Genomic DNA, 24,591 nt, shown 5'->3' with positions numbered 1-24,591 from the left:
AAGTCTCAAGCCGTTGGTATTTCAGTGATGTCATTGTCACCCAAACAAGGGACGAATCTGACGAGCTCCATCAACGATTGCTTGGGTTCACAACTAAGTATCCTGGAGAAATTGTCATGTGGAGTGAGGACGGAAACCAGTTCCACCTCATCCACGACTGCATCTATTCGTCCCGACGATGCAGATGCAGGTTTAGAATTGATCCATTTATTTCCGCACGCCTCAAAAAGTATAGTAAAAGAACAAGAGCAATCGCAGCCATGTCTGACCTCGACTGGCTCAATGTATTTCTATACTTCTTTGTGTCAAAAGGGCCAGGTCGGGGACAAATATGGATTAGAGGAACCAGTAAATGATTACCTAATACAACTGAAATTATACGACGGCAAAATTGCCTCGAAGGATACAAAGCAATATTGGAAAGGGAAGCTAGTGGATCTACTTATAACATCGAACAAAAACAGTCCACTAATGAAACATGTGAACAACCTCATTCGCGACGCCAATTCATCATTACAGGCAAAGGGTGCAACCCTACAAGTATCGCGAAGAAGATTCTTTCCCTATTGATGCAGTACAACTGCATTCCGCCGGAAAATATAACTAATGCTATTCCCATAAGTCATGGTTATTTTTTAAATTTAATTGATCCTAAATTTAGAAGGTTTTTTGACATGGGTTTAGAGTTGTACAAAAAGACAGTAAATGATTTGGATTTGAAAGGTATTGAAACTTTACTGTGTTCCTCTTCAGAAACAAATGTGTTTTATGCAACATGTAACACTGTGTGGGATTATTATTATACTCTTGGTGATTCTATTTCATGGCTCAATAGGTTACTTCTTTTCCAATGTGAAAATGACAGTGATAAAGCAACGGAATTATTGACAAATCTTGTTTCATGGTTCAATAAAGAAGGGCTATACTGTAGAAATGATGACATGTTTTGTAAAAGTAAAAAACTCAATACTTTATGTGTAATTGGACCTCCAAATAGTGGAAAGAACTGGTTTTTCGATTGTTTAATAAGTTTGGCACTAAATGTAGGTCACATAGGCCGTTGTAATAACAAGACAAATCAGTTCGCATTACAAGACGCTGTAAATAGGAGAATTATAGTCGGGAATGAGATATCAATTGAAGACGGTGCATTAGAAGACTTTAAGAAAATATGTGAGGGTATAGCTTGTAATAATGGTGTGAAATATAAAGGGGACACCATTTTGAGAAGAACACCTGTATTATTAATTTCTAACAATCTACCTATTGTTTGTTCACATCCTGATTTTAACGATATACGTGTAAAAACAATCAGGTGGAAAAAATTTGATGATTTGAAGGATGCATCAAAAAAACCTTATCCATTGGCATTTTTTAATTTACTTCAAATGTATGGTGTGGAATATTAATAAACAAAATGAAGCATAATCTACCTATACACAATGTACAGTAACATGTGTATTTCCATTTAGGTACCAATCAAAAAACTTGACAAAATATATATACAATGTTTTTATTACCAAAATAAAAAGTGTACAAATAATTACAATGCTTGACAATAAATATTATACAATATTAACCACTAAGATTTCTTCGATGAAATAGGGGTCTATAATTCTGTCCTCCAGAATCTCACACCACACATTCACTGACCATGGTTTTTGATGCGCAATTTGCCACAGCCAACATGGGTTTGCAGTTGCCCAATAATGCATGTTATGCAAATTAAAATTTTCGTCGTTTGTGAATGTAGCCTCATCAGTAAATAAAATCAAATTAATAAATCTGTACCAGTTAATTCTTGGTGGAGAGTGATACGGTAAGAATGATATTTATGGTGATGCAGAGCACAAACAACACTACCCTGGCTCATGCCAGATTCCCTTGTGATTTGATGTGAACTAACACAAGGATCTCTAACAACAGTAGAAAGAGTGCCAATTTCCATTTCTTGTTAGTAAATTTCCTTGGCTACATATGTTTCCGACGTGTTAAAGATCCAGTTGTTCTTAATTTATCATACATATATTTAAATGTACAATGTGTACGGTGAATAGGTTGAGGATATCTTTCAGCGTATAAGTCTCTAGCTCTCACTGAATTTCGTTGGCATTCTCCATAAATGAGAATCGTATCGACCTGTTCTTCGAAAGAGTATATCATTCACATTCCCTTGATTTGATGATATTGGTCTTACCGTTCCTATTAGTGTTGTATTGTGAAAATGTCAAATGGTATTTACATGTCAATGGCACATTAGATGGATACACCGTATTCGGTGAATATTTACTATTTGCACAATATACGAGAGAGAATGGTCAGAACATGTGCTTCGGAAAGTTCCAAAGTGATAAGGAATACCACTCAATCCATTATAAGAAGATTGCAGCACTGCATTGATACCAATGGTCATCGCTTCAAACATCTTTTGTAAATGGGCGTTCATGCCACCTTCAGAGACCATACTGTAACACATCACTAGATTTGTCTCAATAGCTACTATCAGAAAATAAGTACCAAACTATAGCATCACATTTAAAAAACAAAATTGACCTTAATATCTCTGACATGGCCCCACCTAAGAACATCATCATATTATGGCCCCTGTTGTCCCATGCAACAATTGTCCCACAAACTTTTCAGCTACTATCATACTTTCAAACTTATTCTACATCGCAGTAGTTAGTGACTCACCCTGTATGACACAATTTATTAATTTAAATATTCTTCAATAGAGTAAACTCTGTGACAGTTACAATGTACCGTCTGAAAATTCATCTGCCACCAACCTTTTCTAGATGTTTGTCTGCTATTCGGTATCTTTTGTATTTGGTGTAGAGTGTTCTGTTCTCATATACACACAAATGAAAATAAAAGTTGACCACTTCAACATTGTAAAACAAAGGCAGTAGAAATAGTTAAGATAGAATTCTTTAGAGTAATGAAGAAGGAAAGTAGGTAGTAGACAAATGTTAAAAGCCAACAGAAATCTTTCTCCTCTTACCAGTAGTGGTAGTGGTAGTAGTAGTAGTAGTAGTAGTAGCAGCAGCAGTAGTATTATTCATCTTCATCTTGAGGGAACTGATTTTCCTGTATAAGCTGTTTTATTTTTAAAGAACAACTTTCTTTCTTTATTTAGCAATTAGCCATTTTCATTACATTGAACATTATCAAGCTACCTGTTAGCTGGACAACCTGTAATAGACAACTACAAAATGTTTAGGGAAAATTTAAGTGTGTATTAAAAAGATGGGTTGAGGTGTAGTTGTTGAATAATTTTGAACTCTTCTTTGCAATACATGTATTCACTTTCTGTTACCATTTTAACAGCTGTTACACTCCAACTAATACATTAGCCTTGTACAATGTCTCTTGCATATTCTGGCTGTCAACCAATGACAAAATCATCATCTTAGAGAAGTCAACATATCAGTCTCCAATTCCCTGGAGGTTCCATTGGAATAACCAATCGCTGCTGCAAGTGCCACAATGTGTTGTAATATCACTGCCCGCATCCCTATTTTGCAGATACACTGCATCATTCCAGAATACTGAAAACAAAACAAAAATTCCACACACAGAATACAGGTCGCAAATGTCTAACAAACTAAAAAAGAAAGTTGCTTAAAATGCTGCGCATTCATTGCTCAGATGGGAAGGGAAAGGCATAACATATTTCTTTAAGCAGAAAGCAATATCTTGAACCTCACAGTCCCCACTTAGATAGATGGTATTGCAACAGTATCATTCGGCATGTCTTTTGTCCCAAACAAAATGTTATACTTCATAATATTGTTGCATAAGTAGCTGAGTAGCACCATGGTGTAGTGGTTATGATACTAAACTGTTGCAGGGAGGACTGTGAGTTCAAAACTTACCTGGCCTTTACAATTTTAATTTCTATACTTGGTTCAAGTACATTCTAGAAGTATCTACAAATATCAAGAATTATTGTACTGGAATGTTCTGTAGTTGTATATGTATTGTATGTGTTCTGGCTGGAGGCAGTTTCCTCCGCACTCTTGTATGTGCAAGTGCTGAATAAACCTTCGTTAAGTGAAGTTAGTGTTCACCATTCATTTAATTAAACCTTCTTCTATGTGACATTATTCTGGTGGAGGTGCTGGGTATTGGAACTTGTGATAGTGCACATTACTGACGACACAGTGGCTCCCATCAGGCCACGACAGAGCCGGACTAGCACTAGAGACCATCAACCAATAAGCCAAAGAGCATACAATGTGTCAGCAATCGAACGTCGAATAATTCGCAATGAGGTAGAGAAAATGATGAAGAACAACAACATTCAGCCTTCACAGAGCCCATGGTCATTACCAGTAGTCATCATCAGGAAGAAGGATGGCAGTTGGCACTTTTGAGTTGATTACAGGAAGCTTAATAAGATAACTAAAAAGGACATTTACCCTCTTCCATGAATTGGTGATTCACTAGATTATCTGAAGGGGCTAAGTTTTCCTCAACCATGGACATGTACTCGGGATACTGGCAAATCGAAGTAGACAAAGCTGATCATCAGAAAACTGCATTCATCACCCCTGAGGGCCTATATGAATTTAAGGTAATGCCGTTTGGTTTGTGTAATGCACCAGCAACTTTTGAATGGATGAAGGTTAATCTTCTAAGGCAGCTGAAGTGGATGATGTGTCTTTGTTATTTGATGACATTATAGTGTTCTCAGAGACATTTGATGAACATACAAAAAGACTGAAGGCCATTCTTAAGTGTCTCCAACAAGGCGGACTGAAACTTAATACAAGAAAGTGTCTATTTGGAGCAAAAGAAATCAAAATACTTGGACACCTTGTGTCAAATGAAGGTGTGCGGCCAGACCCAGAAAGGTGAGATCTATAACAGAATTTCCTATTCTTAAAGCATTAGGGATGTGAGAAGCTTCCTCGGATTGTGTTCTTATTACCATCGTTTTATCAAGGACTTTTGTATCAAAGCCAGGCCACTCCAAGAGTTCTTAGAAGCCAATGATAAATTTATCTGGGGTGGTGCTCAACAAGATTCTTTCGATGTGCTGCAAAAAGCTCTGATGACTGACCCTGTACTTGGTCTGTATGATGTGAGATCACCTACAGAACTACACACAGATGCCAGTGGTATGGGATCAGTGCTGTTCTGGTGCAAATTTCGGATGGAAAAGAGAAGGTTATAGCCTATGCTTCTAGGACACTTACAAAAGCTGAGAGAAACTACTCAACTACAGAAAGAGAATGCCTTGTTGTGATCTGGGCCATGTGCAAATTTTGACAGTATCTCTAGGGAAGGCCATTCATAGTTGTTACAGACCATCATTCACTTTGTTGGTTGACAGGTCTTAAGGATCCAATAGGACGGCTCGCCAGGTAGGCACTATGTCTTCAAGAGTATGACATTACCATAGTGTACAAAAGTGGAAGAAAACACCAAGATGCCAACTGTCTCTCAAGAAACCCTGTGCAAGATCATCAATACTTTGATGAAGATAGTGACTGTCCTGCTGCACTCCAGGATTTCTCTGCTGAGCAGAAGAAGGACGCCAAGATATTTCAAATTATGCTTACCTTAAACCAGTCAGAGGATGTGAAAGGACAATTTAAGGTAGTTAATGGATTACTTTGCAAGAAAACTTTGATCCATTTGGAAAGAGGTGGCTAGCAGTGATTCCCAAACAGATGCGCCTGGATGTTCTACAGAAATTCCATACACACCAGAGGCTGGACATTTAGGATTTATTAAGACATAGGATAGAATCCACAAGAGATTTTTCTGGACAGGTTTATTTAGGAGTGTCCATCACTATGTGTCACACTGTCGAGAGTGCCAGAGGAGAAAGGCAGTTCCTCAGAAACCACCTGGCTGACTCATACCAACTCCGCAAGCCTAAATGCCTTTCCAGCATGCTGGGATTGACCTCCTGGGATGATTTCCAACATCTGCTAGTGACAATAGATGGATTATTGTTTTCACTGATTATCTGACACACTACGCCATTACAAAAACCGTGAAAATGACCGAAGTATCCGAGGTAGCCAAATTCATTGTAGAAGACATTGTATTAAAACATGGTGCCCCAAGGTCATTAATTACAGATCGAGGGAAAGTTTTTCAATCAAATCTTGTGACAGAGATAAACCGTCAGTGCAACATTACTCATCACATGATGACTGCCTACCATCTGCAAACTAATGGGCTTACTGAACGCCTTAATAAGTCCTTGGCCGACATGCTATCATTGTTCGTCAGTGTTGAGCAGAGCAACTGGGATGAGGTGCTACCTTTCATGATGTCAGGAAGGTCACAGTTCGTAGTAATAGACAGCAAATCATCGAGTAAAACTGAAGTGATATCAGGTGTTCCCCAGGGAAGCATCCTGGGACCTCTGCTGTTCCTGATCTATATAAATGACCTGGGTGGCAATCTGAGCAGTTCTCTTAGGTTGTTCGCAGATGATGCTGTAATTTACCGTCTAGTAAGGTCATCCGAAGACCAGTATCAGTTGCAAAGCGATTTAGAAAAGATTGCTGTATGGTGTGGCAGGTGGCAGTTGACGCTAAATAATGAAAAGTGTGAGGTGATTCACATGAGTTCCAAAAGAAATTCGTTGGAATTCCATTACTCGATAAACAGTACAATTCTCAAGGCTGTCAATTCAACTAAGTACCTGCGTGTAAAAATTATGAACAACTTCAGTTGGAAAGACCAAATAGATAACATTGTGGGGAAGGCAAGCCACAGGTTGCGTTTCGTTGGCTGGACACTTAGAAGATGCAACAAGTCCACTAAAGAGACAGCTTACACTACACTTGTTCGTCCTCTGTTCGAATATTGCTGCACAGTGTGGGATCCTTACCAGGTGGGATTGACAGAGGACATCGAAAGGGTGCAAAAAAGGGCAGCTCGTTTTGTATTATCACGTAATAGGGGAGAGAGTGTGGCAGATATGATACGCGAGTTGGGATGGAAGTCATTAAAGCAAAGACGTTTTTCATCACGGCGAGATCTATTTACGAAATTTCAGTCACCAACTTTCTCTTCTGAATGCGAAAATATTTTGTTGAGCCCAACCTACATAGGTAGAAATGATCATCAAAATAAAATAATAGAAATCAGAGCTCGAACAGAAAGGTTTAGGTGTTCGTTTTTCCCGCGCGCTGTTCGGGAGTGGAATGGTAGAGAGATAGTATGATTGTGGTTCGATGAACCCTCTGCCAAGCACTTAAATGTGAATTGCAGAGTAATCATGTAGATGTAGATGTAGATGTTTGCCTACAACACCACCAAACAAGACACCACAGGATTTACACCATTTTCCTGGTGCATGGGCGTGAGGTGACGACGATGATGGACACTGTGTTTCCATTACATCCTGATGACATGGATGATGACTATGTTAGCCAGGTGTTAGCCAGAGGTGAGGAAGCTCACCAGTTAGCTCGACTCTACACGCTGCAGGCTCAAGAAAATGATCGCCGAAGGTATGATGGGAGCCACCGCCCTGTTGTCTACCAGCCTGGTGACTCATCTGGATCTTCAATCCTGTTCTGAAGGTTGGTTTCTCTGAGAAACTCCTCAGGTGCTACTTTGGACCTTATAAGGTTGTAAGAGAGTTGTCTGATGTTACTTATGAAGGTGAAGATTTCGACGCCGACACAAGACAACGAAAGATCGGAGATACGGTCCACGTCCTTTGAATGAAGCCCGATAAGGATCCTGCAACCCAGAGCAAATTTGAAGCTCCAGCAACAGGCAACAAGTGGAAAGGCGTAGCGGCACAAGAACTTTTAAGAAGATCACCACCATGGCAAGAATCAGTCATCAGGAGTCAGAGTATGCAGGACCGATGACTCGTTCCTGGACTAGGGGGATGTAACACCGAGATGCTGTTCTCTTCAGGAGGGCGCAATGTTGCAGAAGACGCTGAGTAGCACTGTGGTGTTGTAGTTGTGACACTAAAATGTTACATGGAGGGTCGTGAGTTCAAAACTCACCTGGACTGTACAATTTTAATTTCTATATTCGGTTCAAGTACATTCTAGAAGTATCCACAAAAGTCAAGCATCATTGTACTATAATGTACTGTAGCTGTATATATGCTGTACGTGTTTGGAGGCAGTTTGCTCTGCACCTTTTTATGTGCAAGTGATGAATAAACCTCCGTTAAGTGAAGTTAGTGTTCATCATTCATCTAATTACACCTTCTATGTGACCATATCATACTGTGCAGTGAACTGATCTCTAAATTTTAAACAATCTTTAACCATTTTAGCTTGGTTTCAAATCCTTACATGCACATGAGGATTTAGCTTGCAATACTGATAAGAAAAATTCTATTTTAACACTATTGCTCTTCATGCCATATTATGATTCTTTTTTGAGTTCACTATCAGGAAAATGTGTACCATACACACATAAAATTATCCATTGAGTAAATTCCAGGTTCAACTACTAATTGCTCATCCTGTTTACTCATGGAACAGGTAAGTGATTCTTCAGTATCAAAAACTAATCCTAATATCCAGGTTGTTCAAAATCATTAACCCACAGAAAATGTGAAAAGGAGTAATTAAATTACAGTAAAGCCCCTCCCTTAAGAACATTTACAAACCCAATCATGTAATTCAACATTTTTATCAAAACTATGTAAAATTCCTGATTATTATCCACTTAATTTAGCTTATACTAAACCAGTCATACAAGCATGACATAACTTCCATAACCATTATCTTGAGGAGTTAAGGCAAAAAGCAACTCACAACTCTTTGTTGCGGTTAAAGGCGCTGCAGTCTGGAACCGCAAGACCGCTACGGTCGCAGGTTCGAATCCTGCCTCGGGCATGGATGTTTGTGATGTCCTTAGGTTAGTTAGGTTTAACTAGTTCTAAGTTCTAGGGGACTAATGACCTCAGCAGTTGAGTCCCATAGTGCTCAGAGCCATTTTTTGAACTCTTTGTTGCTCCTTACCTGGTACTCATGTCCCTTCCATCTATGAAGACAACAAAGCTCAGACACACGTCTTCATTCATTCATTTAGTCAAATATGGGACTTCAAGGAGCTGCACTATCTTGGTAAAATCTCCTACATTACTACCTTGGAGTAAGTCTTTGAATAACAGAGCATCCTACCACTGTTAGGCTGTCAAACACACCACTCAATGCACAGGGTGTATACAAGGACAAGGAAAAAAAATTCCCAGATTTTTCCCGGATTTCCCAGTTAAAAATACACTTTCTACCGGGTGACAATACACTTTTTCCATGTTAACACTTTGTCGTCCGCACTTCTCATACAAACTGATTCGCTTGGCGCTGGCGGTGCTAATTTGGATTACTTGGCTTGTCACCGGCCATTCTTGCCATTATCAGGAGATTATAAATTGTTAAGTTTTACTAATCTCATCGTTAGTTCTCGTAAGCTTTCAACCTTGTTCCCCTACTTTCATGAAAGTTTGAAGGTATACATTTGTTTATTTAAACTTTTTGGCAAAATAATCAATTACAAATTACACTTTGAGAAGCCAGTCAGCATTATCCGGTTTATTGTTGTTGTCGGAAAAACATAAATATGATATTATTTGTCTGAATCAGTTGCGGGACGTCATTTTGCAAAATATCGGTGTGTCTGTCAATGGATTCATTCACCAATTAATCATCAATCCTCGCTTTTTTTACAAGCCATAAGGACAGCAAGCCCAAACCATTTTCTATGTTTGAGTCTCATAATGTCGACAAATTTGTTAATTATTTTATCCAGTTTCCTTCTACTGCAATTTTGACTGTAGTTCTTGTTAGTGCCATTGCTTATGTATTCAAATAGTTCATTCCCAATACATAATTCTATGATATCCTTGACGCTCTGTGTATCTTTGAGAAATATGTTTGAACCCCGAGATCCTTCAAATTTATTATTCCTTTGTAAATAAAAGTCTGACCACCGTGCACTGTCTTCTTCGTCTGATTCATCTGAATCAGTTGGCAACCATAGCATTGACTGAATTCTTCTTGGACATATTTCACTACTTTCCAACGATTCTGCTTCACTTTCATTTTTTTGATATCCAATGTCTTCTTCCCAATCGGCCAAATTGTCCAGAACGTCAAACGAGATGTCCGCGCATTCATCATAAATAATCGTATTGTCTCTTTCGTCCCCCATGATGAAAGGGCACAAGTATTTATAAAAACAAAAAACTTGTTGACATGTGTAACTTATTGTTACCTAAACAAAACACCAACAGAATGCAAAAGATACTAGTAAAGTGCTGTTGCCGGCCACTGCGAGATACCATGCATATGACACCACTATGGTGTCACCGGCTGCTGACCGCTACTTCGCACACGACACCACTGTGTTGTCGCCAGATGGCAGAGTGCTAAGTGACGGTATACTCTTCCTCAGCACTGTTAAACTTGTCAATCCTTTGTATGTTTATGATTTTATATACCAAAGTAAAATCTCGCGGCACTTTAGAAAACAAAACTCAGGGGGGAAAAACACGTTTTGAAAGACCTTTGATGTGTAGCAACTGGTATGCTGCATATTTTTGTATTAGAAAGGTATAAATTCGAATTCCACCAAACACTGCATGTCACTTTCTGAAGCATTGAAATTGAGATTGCGGTGCGCTTTTGTAAGCCAATCATAGCTCATGTCACGTGATCTCGCCAGCTGATGACAGCATAGGACACATGATGTAGTCAGCCAATACAAGATCATTCTTAAGTAGCGCGAACACACAAATAAGATATGTTAATGGTTTAAATTAATATACATAGCATTCACATATAACATTGGGCTCAAAGATTAATAAGCTGGAAGAGAAGCTAAGCTTCCACATATAATGTTGATCTTTAAGATACATCACACAAATGTGCCAGTAAAATTTTTAATAACAACATTAATGTCTGATCTTATGGGCTCAACATTTTTCTAAATGCTCATCCTCAAAGAGTTGATTTTTAAATGAGAGGTAAACACTCTGTGATTTAAGAAATTCTTTGTACATTCTCACACATGGTTCAGCTAGCATAAAAAGAAATTTACTTTGAAAGTAACACTTTTCAAACAACCATACACAATATTTTCCTGTGACCTGTTAGAAATAGGTTCATTTCAGCAGTTGCCAGAGAGTGCCAGGTAACAGGCGTAACCATGCTTGCACAGCTACAATGGCGCAGGAAGCCCATATGTTCATACGTGTAAAACATTAAAAGATCATTCCTTATGTCATACAAGAAACAAGATATCAGAGGATACTTCAAGAGCATCGAAATTTCGTGAACCATACTAAAATGCATAATTCGGCTTAAAGTGCACATTCATATGTCCAGATTTGGATGTAAATTTTCTTGAAGTAGCAGTACTTTATTATCTCATGTTTGGTTCTTTATTATGGCATAATGCCATACATACACTTGAAATTCAGCGAACAGTTGAAACTAGCAAATAGTGTGAAATTAAACACTTCATTTCAAATAAATTGACTGCCTCAGCAGAAAAGATTAATAAAAGCCAAATCTCTTTAGCAAACTGACAAAAAGAACTTCATTGTTCTGCAAGGTGATTAATGCTTGACTGTCAGAAAGGTGGAAATAAAATCTGAAACTAATAACATATTTTAGCCTTCTGTAATTATGTGAATGTATTTTAATTTATTTCATAGCTCCCGGCCACAAAAATCCGTTTTGTTATCATTTAATGTGAGAACAATAAATGAAGAGGAAACAACAAAATCACTGAACATAAACACAGGTCATGTGGAGATGACCCACCACAACTCAAGACTGCTCTGTGCATCAGCCAGGGATCTACGATATTTCCGAAGTGGGAAATATTAGATAGTGGTGCTCAGCCACACTTCTGTAGCCAGAAGCAGGAAAAGGTACTACCACAGTCTAACATAACAGACGCGACACTCACTGCTGTAAAAGTTGTCACCGTTTGACAGTTGGAGCGACACTAGCACTCCAATCAGCGAGAAAGGAGAACTTCAGATGCGTCGTAAGCATAGTTTTTGTTTTGTGTCCCTTTCCTGTGTGATTTACAAAATATTTGAATTATTTCTTTCCCTCCAAGAGTTTGTGTAATATCAGAAGTCATAGATGTTCCTAAAAATGATTCTAAAATAAGCACAAGTAGGGATAAAACTCATGAATCCAGTGGCAAGTTACAATATGTTCGTGAAGAAACACTTGTGATGTTAGATAGAACTGCAGCTTACCATGTTGATATCAACATAATATAAACACACAGATTCACACATAAGCACAGACATGTACCTCTACATGCAAAAAGGAATCGACGTCCCATTTGTTGTTCCATAGGCTTACTGTATTTTAGTTATTGTCACCTGTTGCCACAAATACAGCCTTCATCTGCATATTATTCTAAGTGGTAGAAGCAAGTGCCATATAGTAGGAGAAATATACTGTGATTGTAAACCCCAAGTCATCAAAGCCAATAACATTGTCAGAAGTTTTCACATTTGTTAAATTTGCCATTAGAGATGTTTCATTCAATGACATATACACTAGTTTATCAATATCGGAGAAAAGCTGTATCTTCTGCTTTAAATTTATTTATTTCATTCATGTTCTGTAGACCCATTAGCGATAAATCGCTTGGGTGTAGAACATGTCATTTACATAGAACATATTGTCTCTTACCCCACATTTTATTTGTATGCCTTCACATACCTCAGTAATTAACACACTGATGGAAACATAAAACATTGTGACAAAACCTGTATGCCTGAGTGCTGTAATATAATAAATTTAGAGCAAACAGCTTAGTTTTGTCTTTCCATTTTGCAGATGGTTTGCTAATCTGGTTTAACAACAAGCCAAAGACATCTTTTTTTAAATATTGGGATCCTATAGTTTTCAAAATTTCTTTGTCTGTCTTCACTTGATCCTTCTGATATAGTTTCTGTTACTGTCTGTACTTAAAATAATAGGCACTTTCCTTGTCCCATAACAGTTTTGCACAAAGTGTAGCTATTTGCACATTCTGACACTCCACATACTTTTTCTGAACATGAGTAACTGCACTTAATTTTACCATTTCATTGTCAAAGCAGGTCTGTGTTGATGATTCAGATGAATCTGACACTGATATATGGAGAGTTGAACTGGCTGCTTTTGTGCTGTAGGAGTGTTTTACAGCTTTAGATGGATGGTCGAGCCTTTGTGGCAGTCTCCTCTTCATCATCAGTTGAGGTGGTGTATTTGGAATGTAAAACTATGTGGTTAACTGTATTCCACACGAGTTTATTATTGTCAGCATTCGTGAACTGATTTTTTTCGATGTCAAGCGGACAAAACTTAATGTTATTATAAAGGTAAACAGGGTGTTTTTTCATTAGATCTTCTTGTCTGTTATTCACTAGCCATTTTCTGCTCCTAAAACAAAACGTTAAACATCAATATACATGCAATTTGCTAGCGAATCCTGATGATGCGGTTTAGTAACTTGATGGTATATACCTCTCAGGGTCCTTAGGAAACCTAAGAAAAAGCAGAATTTGTATCTTCTTCTTGTTGTTGCTGCAATTTATTGTGCTATGCTACACTCCCATTTGTAAAAACCATTGTACAAACCAAAATAAACAACTACTATTCGCTTTCGCTTTCACGAGCATGCTGAACACAACAGTTTAACTTATTGGCTGCTTGGACGCTGCTCACGCAGTTGGCAACAAAATCAAGGTGAAGTGTCATGACTGTTATGTTAGACTGTGGTACTACTAATACACGACTCAACGGCACTTACAGAAGAGCCAGCCCACAACTGCTCAAACGAACTAAACAGTTGTCACGTCTCACTCACTGGAGGCAATTTGTTGTTATGAAGCATTGCACAGTCTTCCTAAACCCTTTGACACACTTTGCTGTTGGCAGACACTTGTATGAGCACTGTGTGTTTGTTGTTGTATACGGCACATTTCCTTTGCAACTTAAGTTTTATTTTCATTTTCGTTTTTCTCTCGTTCATGTTTCGTTGCTACAGTATTATTCTGCAGTAGCGGGATACGGTAATATCTTTGTTAGGGTATTGGTTCTTACCAGTCAAAATCACAAAAATTTAACTGAAAACTAAAACAATGAAAAATTCCCAGAATTCTAAAGAATTCCTGGGTTTTTCCCAGTTTTCTCCCAAATGAAAAAATTCTTGATTTTTTTCCTGGATCTCATTCCAGTTCCAACGTTTGGAAATCGTTCCATGGCTGCTACCCACGAGGAAAACGTGGAGCGATCTGGACCCAGGGCCGGGGCCCAGGTCGTCGAAATACATTGAGAGGCCTAAATAAGAGGGTACAGGTTTCCTTTATGCATAAAGTACCTACCAAGGAGTGGCTACTGCTGGAGGAAATGGACAAAATAACTACGCCACCACAACCTATTATAACAGGAGAGATAGAAAACCACAAAGTAGACATATTCATCGATTCTGGTAGTGCAGTATCACTTATTTCTAAGGAATACTTTAATACATTAAAAACTAAAAGTAATTTACCTGTTTTACCAGTAACTGGGGTATTCATAGTTGGTATAACTGGAAAGAAGAGTAAGGTTGTTAAATACGAAACCTTGGCACACTGTCGTATAAGTGATATGACGTTTTGACAACCTTTGCTAGTAGTGGAAGACATAAATAGAGACATATTGTTTGGTTTAGACTGGTTAACCGAGTTTAATGTTATACTAAATTTTGATGCTGGTTCTGCTTTCTTGAAGCGCCGATGTCTGCTGCTAGCACTGGATACTTCTCCGAAGATTTCACTGCTAGGAAGGGGAAATTTTCACTCTCTCACTCTCTCTTCTTATTTAAAAATACACTACTCATGGAATATCATTCAATGCACCAGAACATATTTATTTCCACTTTGTACAAAAAAACAACTAAACTTTTGACGTAAGCCCACACATTACCGGGCACCCAAGAGCAGTTAATTACACATTTTTGAACACAATTAATACATAAGCTTTTATCATGGCTGACTATCCATGTCCAGTCCATGTACTCTCAACAGCAGTTCAACGTCTACTAAAACAGTCACTACCTCAAGCCACTCCATTTGTTTTTCAACAATACAAAGCTACATTACTCTTTGCAGCCAGCCATGGAGCTTCTGGGCCGTATGTATTTATTCTTGGCAGGTTGTGCTGAACACTTGCCAGCGCTGATGAATTTTCTCCCTTCCAGTTTCGCCTGCACAAACAATAAATGGGTGCAGTATCCCATGCTCATCCTTATGCCCTGCTTTAAAATAACGCATGTTCGAAACGGCTGGAACCCAAGTGTCTCCAGACTTTCGTAAAATTCTGGGGGCACTACAACTGTACACCTTTTGGGTGTAGGGGAAGAAAGCACAGGGCACTTTCATCTACAAGAAGGGTGGTAGAAGTGATCTATAACGCTAGAACACTAATGTCTACTGCCCCTGACATCCAACTATCATAGAATCTTAGAGTGTATCTTGTGCTTAAACATAATAAGGTGTCTTTCACAGAATGACCTGTATGTCAAACAGCATGGGTTCCAAAAACTTCTGCTTTTCTCACATGGCATAGTGAAAGCCATGGTTCAAGGTAGTCAGGTAGGCACTGTATTGCCCAACTTCCTACCTACATTTATTATTGAAGGTACAATTTTATAGTGTTTCAAGCAGAATTTGTGACTAGATTGAGAATTTGTTATTTCTTGATAGAGAGGATGCAGAATGTTATCACTAATTGAGATTTATTGGCAGAAGGAGAAGCTGTATCAGGTGAACCCCGAGGAAGTGTCTTTGGACCCAAGAATTGGTTTGAAGAGTACAGTAGTGGATGTAGATTAAGACTTAACTTGTTATTTGTGAATCAGTTGTTTGCCGGTTAAGCTAACATCTGCATCTGAGCTCTTTAGTCATTAGCTGGTTATTTATACAGGTTTAGGATGAGAGTGGATCCAGTACTGATTCTTGTGGAACCACGTAAGTAATGTTCCCCATTCTGAGTTTAGTTACATACATATTGCACAGTCTGTCAATGAGACCTTTTTCTTTCCGTTATGCAATAGGCATGCCAGTAAAGCCATAAAACTTATGTAGAATTTTGTGATCCACATAAAAGCTTTTGCAAGGCACAAAATACATCAAGACGATTGTTTTTTTTTTTTCCTTTTTAACTTCACTATGACTTCATTTGTGAAGTTTTGTATTCATTTGTTGGTGGAGGATCTTCAGGGAAGCTAAAGCAGTTAATATCTGCTCAGTTAAATGAATTAGCATTCTACCATAGGTCACTTTCTCAATCATCTTTGGGAAGAGTGGACTCAGTGAAATAGATGTCTAATTATAGGTTATTTCTTATTTCCAGCTCTGTAGATTAGTGTTATTACTGTGTACTTAAGTCCATCAAGGAAATATGCTCAGAGTCACTTCCTGATTTTAAAGATAGCTTAAAGGATAATTGTATCATGTTGTAAAAGATTTTAATATTTTGCTAAAAACAGCACCATAGACAGAAAAATTGCTACTTTTTAGTAATCTGATGGAATTTTGTCATCTCCCCAGGAGTTGTATTTTTGAAACTAATATCTCTTGTTGGGGCATGTAGTGTCTTCAAAATTAAATTAAATGCATATATATTTGGTTGTTCATTACTGGCATTTGGTTGTTTTTGGTGAATTAACATTTGCTGCTAGCATATGAATGTTGTCATACAACGTCAGTTAATATTATATAAACTAAAAGCAATGCTCTTGTATTTCCTGCTATAGGGTGTTCATAGTTTCATGCTATTCTCCGCATGAAATATTTGCATACAATATATGATCTCCACTTGACAAATGTTTGTGTGCATCACATAATACATCTTTTGATACCTGAATAGAAGATAGAATGGATACATCAAGTGAAACACTACCCTAATTTCTTATGGGGGGGGGGGGGGGGGGCGGCTTGCTTTTGTGGAACCAGTTGTTATTTTTGGTGCATCATGCCACGAGCAGTATGATCTTTATTTCTTTGTAAAAACCAGGTTACCTTCTATGAAAATCATCATGTTCTTCTAAACCAAAAAAGTTAAAATTGTTCAAACTGTAGACAAACTGATGGTGATAATGGTTTTCACCTGTAAGAAACCAATTTATCAGTAAACCGTCCTTTCTTATAATACTACATCTATGTCTGGATTTAGGGAATCACAGTATGAAAATACAACAAATACTTGACCATGCCAACATATGTCCTCTTGTATTCAAATATTTGACCAAATTCAAAATAATTTGTGTATCATATGCATTGTATCATGATTCGTGCGTTCTTTTCTGTTATTGTCATTAAAGGTAGGAATCTGGTGTCTGATTTGAGAATTCTGACCTCACAAGCTGGGGTTGATCTACACCATGAATTTGAGGATGAAAAAGTGCAGGAAAACTTCTGTTCAAACAGATGGGGAATACCATAAAAATATGTAAACACTAAATCATGTGTAGAAAGTAGCTCACTGCATTTTCCCATGTATCTGCAAATGATGGCACATATTTAAAAAAATTAAAACTTTATTGATGAAAATAATAATATATTTTATAACATCTGACTTAATTATTTGCTATGGCTGCTTCACATCATTTTCCAGTGAAACAGTTACTGCTGGTGAAACGAGCAATCTTGAACACTTTGACTGCCAATCCTGTCAGCTAATAGGGACTCAAAAATTTTGGTAGACTACCGATCCCAAAATTTGATGGGGTACAATTTCTCCTGCCTTTAAATACATCATATACATTGAAAGGGCCAGTCAACTATCTAAAGCAGTTGGTAGATCATTTATGTTGTATAAAGTCAACCTTTTGGTGGGCAGCAGCTGTTTGATGACAAAGTAAGAAAATTAAAGACATGGCTTCACATTTTCTTATGGATGACAAAATTTTACATGAACTGGAGTGAAATTTTATTGACAATAATAGCAAGAATAATGATACCGATGATTCAGATGATGATCCTGACACTGTGCAAGAAGAACTGTATCAAACTCCAAGTGAGTATTTCTTGTTTTCATTTCATAAAACATTTGTTGAATAAATTGTTTACATTTTTATGATGTTCCTTCATTTTCTGAAAAATTACATTTTTATCTTTGTTATATGTTCAGAAAATGGTTGTTATCCTGTGATGAATGTAGAACTGTAAAATATCAGTGCTGACAACAATGAATGGAAAACAAAAAAGTTACAGCACAATAAAATTTGTATGAATTGGCTGCAGACAGTTCTGATTTTGCTTTTTCTTCATATTTTGTGAACAATGACCTTCTTACTCATTTCAAGAAGAATGTTTATGTCAGAACAGAAGATAGGGAAACAGAGATGGGCAGTCAATTCACTCCTGCAAGAAGAAAGTCTGATTGGATGGAAGCCACTTTCATGGAAATGAGCATCAGCAGCCAAAAACCTCCTACAAAAATCACTGGAGCTAAGAGACTTGTGTCTCTTGTCATTCCTGCCTAAATTTATTGAGCAGAAATAGATTCCTGCATATCATGTCAAACTTCCATGTGAATGCAAGTTTATTAGAAAACAAGCAAGGCAAGGTACCTTCAATTAGACAAGGGCCACCCTCTAATTGAAAACATCTGCTTATTGTTTCAGTATGCATATCTAACAACCCATGACATATTTTCTGATGAAGGTATATGTAAATACAGGGCAGCATTAATTACAAGCAGTATATGCCACATAAACCAAGCAAATATTGCATGAATTTATACATCCTGTAAGAGTAAAATGCTGGTTATATCTGGAATTTTCACATTATTAAAAGTCAAAGCAATGTTTTGGTTGGCATTGTGAATAGAGAATGTAGTACCTTAATGATTAATGGAAAATCTCATATAAAGATGTGAAACAAATACTAAAAAAGAGATAGAGGGGCTGGCCAGTACTTACCTCAGCTTAGTACAGCCGATAGATATACAAAAAACAGAAAACAGAACCGAAAATTTTCGGTTCTGTTTTTTGTATATCTATCGGCTGTACTGAGCTGAGGTAAGTACTGGCCAGCCCCTCTATCTCTTTGTTAGTGAATGTAGTACCTTAGCAGTTTAGGGGCATATGTTATCCACCGACTGGTTCTATGCGAGCAAGAATTTCCAAGAGAGACAGAAAAGGAGAGGAAACAACTTATTGGAGCCACAATGAAGTATAGAAAGAGAATATCTCCAACTTTGGAATCATCCTGCATACAAACAATGGATCAGTTCTGGAGGAATAGGAATCCATTAAAATATGGTAGAGATGTAAAAGATACATATACATGCTAAGTACTAGACACAGAGTGAAAATGATAATTTATGCAACCATGAGAGGTAAGAAAAAAACGAATCCTACTTGCATTATGGAATACAACAAAGGTCAGCAATGATCTGTCTGATCAAAGGGTGTCATACAGGCAACTGAGCACAGAACAGTGAACTGATGGAGGACACTTATGTTTTATTGTTGTCTTACATGTATGATGAATTCATGCATTTCTCCACTACAAAATAATTTAAAAAATTAGAAGATGCTTCTGTCTAAATGCTTAAAGGAATTTTGTGTAGAATTAAGAATGTTCAAAGATGCTCTTAGACTGAGTTCTAATGGGTGTCAACTTAGCAGGCTATTGATAAGACAGCATTTTCTGGAAAAAATTCACATCTACCATTTAAAATAAGAATCCAAGGGCTGTGGAAAGCACATTCAGCCAAAAGAAATTGCAAACAAGAAAGGCTGAAAGAAAAGACACTTTGTGCCAGTGCAGTGAGTGCAAAAATTGCCATAGGCAAAGAACATTCTTTCAGAATGTATTGCACAACACAAAATTCTGCTGTGTGAAAATAATGTGAAACAATTTATAATTATTGTTTGAGGATGTAAGTTTTCAGTTATTGGAAGAAGCATGATAGATTATTAGGGTTAGAATGATAATTAAAGTTTGAATCTGGTACACTTTTACAGTTTTTGTAAAAACTGACATTTATTAAAAATATAAAGAAAAAGAACTAAAGATTCAAAGAAACTGGAAAAATGTAATGCAGGAAATATCATAGTTAAATGTTTGTTAGTTACGCAATAAAAAATATCAAAAATCCATATAAATGGTTGGCTTTCAAAGAAACACCATAGTTCACATACTGCCAGCAGTCAAAAGAGTTATGCTACTGTTCTCCTACGAAATATGGACATCACCACTCTCAACTCATATTCAGTTAACAATTCTCTTGGTGCCTTCATAACAGATGAGATTTTTTGGAAGCATTTCTTGCCATAAATTTAATTTTGTACCAGTGAAAAGCTACCACTAAGTTCTAGATGTAATATTTTTTTCTTTAAGTTGCCAATGAAGAACAATTAAACTGAAAAATATACAATACTATCACATTTGCAATAATACTTTCTGTTGCTCTCTTAGTTTATAAAAAAATTATCATTAATAGCTATATCTCAAACAATACTACAGTATAATGATATCCACTACATTCTTCTTACAGATAAATTTTCACAAAATTATTTGTCTGTCTCTTTATCAGTTAACATTAATTATTATCATTTGTGAATAATGTCTTTAGGATTATGCTGAGTACTTAGAGGCGTGTATTTGCCCTTCTTCTTGCTCATAATTTTTCATTATCTTCTTTTGGGCTTCATTTCATTTTTCCTCTTGGTCAAATTGACATTTTTGAGTTTGAGAACTGAAGAGTTTGTGGTTTTTGACATCAGTTTTGAGATCACCAATCCATTTATTATCATTACTATTATAAAATTTCTTACTTCTAGTATTGTATATACATCTTGAATGCGCCCCATCTGCAAGGCATACAAATAATTGTAATTAATGTACGGAAATCATAGAAGTACAAACTTTTAAAATAATGGCAATGAGAAACTATCTTACAATTTTTTGCTTCTGTTGTCATAACAGTAACAGTAGCAGTTCACTGTCCTGCAAAACATTGCACCAGCCACAATGCAGCCCTACTCTGAATGCTAGTGCTGATCATAGGGTGGGTTAGTTAATGCTCATAAGCAACTGGAAATTGCCCTGACTAATGTCAAATGATTGGCAGCTGCTCTGAATTTTTGTGATGAGAAAATATCTGAGAGTTGTGTACTGGAGGTAGCAAAGGTATATTAAATTCTGTCCTCTCCTGTAGATCTTATCTCCTCTGCAGGAAGTATGGGATCTGTCATTACTCATTCACTTGACTGTAAGTGGCATATACATGGTAGGTATAGGTGTCATGTACAGAGTAGACAGGACTAAGGTGTTATACTGTGTCTGATATTATACTGTAGTGGGAGAACATCAGTTTTGTTTTCTTTAGCTTGTGACTGACCAGGATGCATACTTTAAACAAAAGAAATACCTTCTATCTTAATATCTCAGTATGTCTATAGTAAACTTAAGGTATGTCAAAGTTTGGAGTAAGTTTATATGATATGAACAGGCCATTTGCACACCACACTACTGACAGGCAGTAAATGTGAAAGTGGAATAACTGTATTAATACTGTGTAACTATGGTGTAAGGAATGGGCATACTATCTTATACTACAGCAGTTATTTGGGAGATGATTATGGTGAAATTTGTGGCTTATTATGAGAATATTATGTGAGATGAAATGATGATGAAGCCATGGTTACGTTACTTGGGAATGATGATGCACTTGTTGATATGGATGTAATGATGATGTGGTTACTATGTGACCACTTGTGTTAGGATATGAGAATGAACTTGTGGTTGAGGTGTTGTGTTGTGTAGTATGGTAGAGAAGCATACTCGAGTGTTAAGGTCAAAGTCTTTAAAAAAGTAGAATATCACTGTCAAAAGAAAAATATAACTGTTAGAGGTATTATATTAATTAGAATATGAATGACAGATGGTAAAATACATCTTAATTATTTTTCATGTCTTTTTATCTGCCTGTAGTAGAGCGATATGATTGCAACCAGCACTTGTAGTTAGAAATATACTGGAATAGATGAGTTATATCATTATGATCGAAACTATTTGTTGTTAATAGGAAGAGAAACAAGGGCACACAAGAATGAAAATGATGTGAATTCTAAATTGAAGTATCCACCCAAGTAGTGTTACCATTATGTATATACGAGCTGAAAAACCAGGCACTGCCCAGGTATTCATTTTGCCAATTTTCTATTAGCAACAAAAATTTTAAAAATGAACTGTTTGCAGTGTAATATCCCAGACAGTTTCTGCACACTGGGTGCAGCTACTTCATGTATCTAAAACACGATTATGTAAATGTCTCTATAGCAACATCTCTTCGTAGCTCTATAGACAGCGATTGTTTTTGCCTGTAGCCGTTTGCACTTCACATTTGAAACCTCTCAGAAGTGCTGCCCGGTGTCAGGGGTTTCCTTAAGCTGACTTGACTGCAGGAATGTCTTAATAATAAAGAATAAATGTATTAAAACTTCATGCATCATGTAGCATTTTCTCATACCTCTCTGTGTTCATAACACCATATCTCTTGAAGTATGTGCCAAACAATGATATATTTGTGTAGGTACATTCAGCAGCATATGTGAAAACTGTCTACGAAATATTTTGCAAGTAGAGTTCTTAGCAATGAAGTAATAAATTTAAATATAATGTATGATGCGACAATTTTTCATGCATCTCATTGTTTATGATGTTATATCTCCTGATCCATCTGTCATACAATGATATAATTTTTTAAGTATGTTCAATGTCATATGTGGATACTGTCTGCAGAATTTGTCATGAACAGAGTTAGTATCAAAAAAATGATAAATTTAAACGTCATGCATACGGCGGGCAGTTCTTCAGGCATATCAGTGTTTCTGACATGTTATCTCTTGAACTATGTGGTACCATGATATAATTTTGTAAATCCACTTAGCAGAATATGTGGATACTATCTGCAAAATTTATTCCAAATAGAGTTGTTAGCATGGACCTAATCAATTTAAACATTGTTCTAAATGCGGCAGTTTTCCACACATAACATTGTTTATGATGCCATACCCTCTGAACTACGATAGGTAAATGGTTCTTACACCAACAGAAATTGTTGCCTGACACTAAGAGATAGGTGTACCAAGTTTGGGTGAAATCAGTTCAGTGATTTAAGAGGAGACACGAAACATACATTTGTACACACACAAACACACACACACACACACACACAAATGACTGGCTGGTCTTCAACATTGATTTGGAAATAGTAATGGATAAGTTGTTCAGTGATAGGAATAAATTTCTATTCTGTATACATCAGAGGGGACTTTTCCTCCAAGTGATGATCTGCTGGTTGCAACTATCTTTGTCAGACATTTTCTCTGCACTGAATTGTATCTTCAGCAAGAGGTGTGAGTCAATTAATTCTTTGCTGCTCAAGTTGTTAATGTATTGTGTATATACTCAGTAATATCACCAAGCTTATTTAGCAATTGGTTTGAGGGTGATTACTGGTACCAGCGTACCTGGAATTCCCATAGAGTGACACACAGCAAGCATGCAAATCATTTTTGGAAAAACTCAACATACACAGTGGAGTGCTTCAAAATGACAATGGCCTGTTACAATGAGCAATGTTTCCCTGGACAATTTTACCAGTATTCTGACTTCAAGTGTGGCTCTTTAAGTGTTTTTAATGAAATTGCACAGGCAACGAATGTCGTGAAAATTGAAAGTGATGAGCTTCTAAAACCTTCTCCTAGCATTAACAATAAGGATCATTTGTGTGGACACTGTATGACAGTTTGAGTCCCTCAGTGATTTTAAAATTGATTCATCATGTTCTACAACCACTGGACACTGTTCCCATTGAAAACTCCTTGTGTCCTGGTAATTCATACCTGTGAAACATCGCTCCATGTGCTTTTATTAGTCCACCTGCACCACTTTGAAACACGAAGTAGTAATAGGATTAATAGGATTGATCATCACAATGCCTAAATGCATTCGATCTGCGATCATGCTATCTTTAGATTCCAAAATAATGACCAACAACCAACTGAAGAATTCTTTGAAAACAGATCTAGCAGCTATGCACAAGAAGTATAAAGATAAAGGGAAACAACAACAAAAAAGAAATAGGGAAAACATATGTTTAAAATCAAAAAGTCTTACACGGAACAGGGAGTGGTACAAACAAGGAAATTCAAAAACAAAAGAGCTCATCCTAGAAAATAATTTGTGGATCATACACAAAGTGAAGCTCTAACAACAGTGAGTGATGGGTGCAACTAACCAGAGGAGCCGTTATCAAGTGAAATCACTTGCAGGGAGGAGAGCACAATACACAGGTAACACATGAGGAACCTTCCTCCATCATATATGTGTGTGTACCAAAAAAGCAAATAACAGCTCACATGCTACCACCCCCAATGTTATCAGAGACCCCAGCATTACAAGTATTCTTAGCAAAAAGAGAGGCATTAAACGTTATACAGTCCATATGATAAACACTATGCCAGGGCCACCAATTTTTCATAAGGCTCACCAGCTAGCTCCAGGCAAGTTACAAGCCACTAAGGCTTATGGGGAAGCATGCCAGCACAAGTGACGCAAGT

The 24,591-nt window shown here is 37.1% G+C and overlaps 1 protein-coding gene across 1 annotated transcript in view; it reads right to left on the bottom strand.

The window, feature by feature from the left end:
• Positions 1 to 20,508: 20,508 nt before the first annotated feature.
• LOC126260042 (uncharacterized) overlaps positions 20,509 to 24,591 on the bottom strand; it is a 327,328-nt gene continuing 323,245 nt past the window's right edge. The window contains exon 8 of the mRNA XM_049957222.1: positions 20,509 to 20,835. Within this exon, the coding sequence (XP_049813179.1) occupies positions 20,678 to 20,835 (158 nt within the window). The 3' untranslated portion in view covers positions 20,509 to 20,677. The remainder of the gene's footprint in view (positions 20,836 to 24,591) is intronic.

This window comes from Schistocerca nitens, chromosome 5, assembly GCF_023898315.1.
Source record: "Schistocerca nitens isolate TAMUIC-IGC-003100 chromosome 5, iqSchNite1.1, whole genome shotgun sequence".
Taxonomy (NCBI): domain Eukaryota; kingdom Metazoa; phylum Arthropoda; class Insecta; order Orthoptera; family Acrididae; genus Schistocerca; species Schistocerca nitens.
Note: the sequence above shows the minus strand (reverse complement) of the source record. Positions and strands in the feature narration are given on the sequence as shown.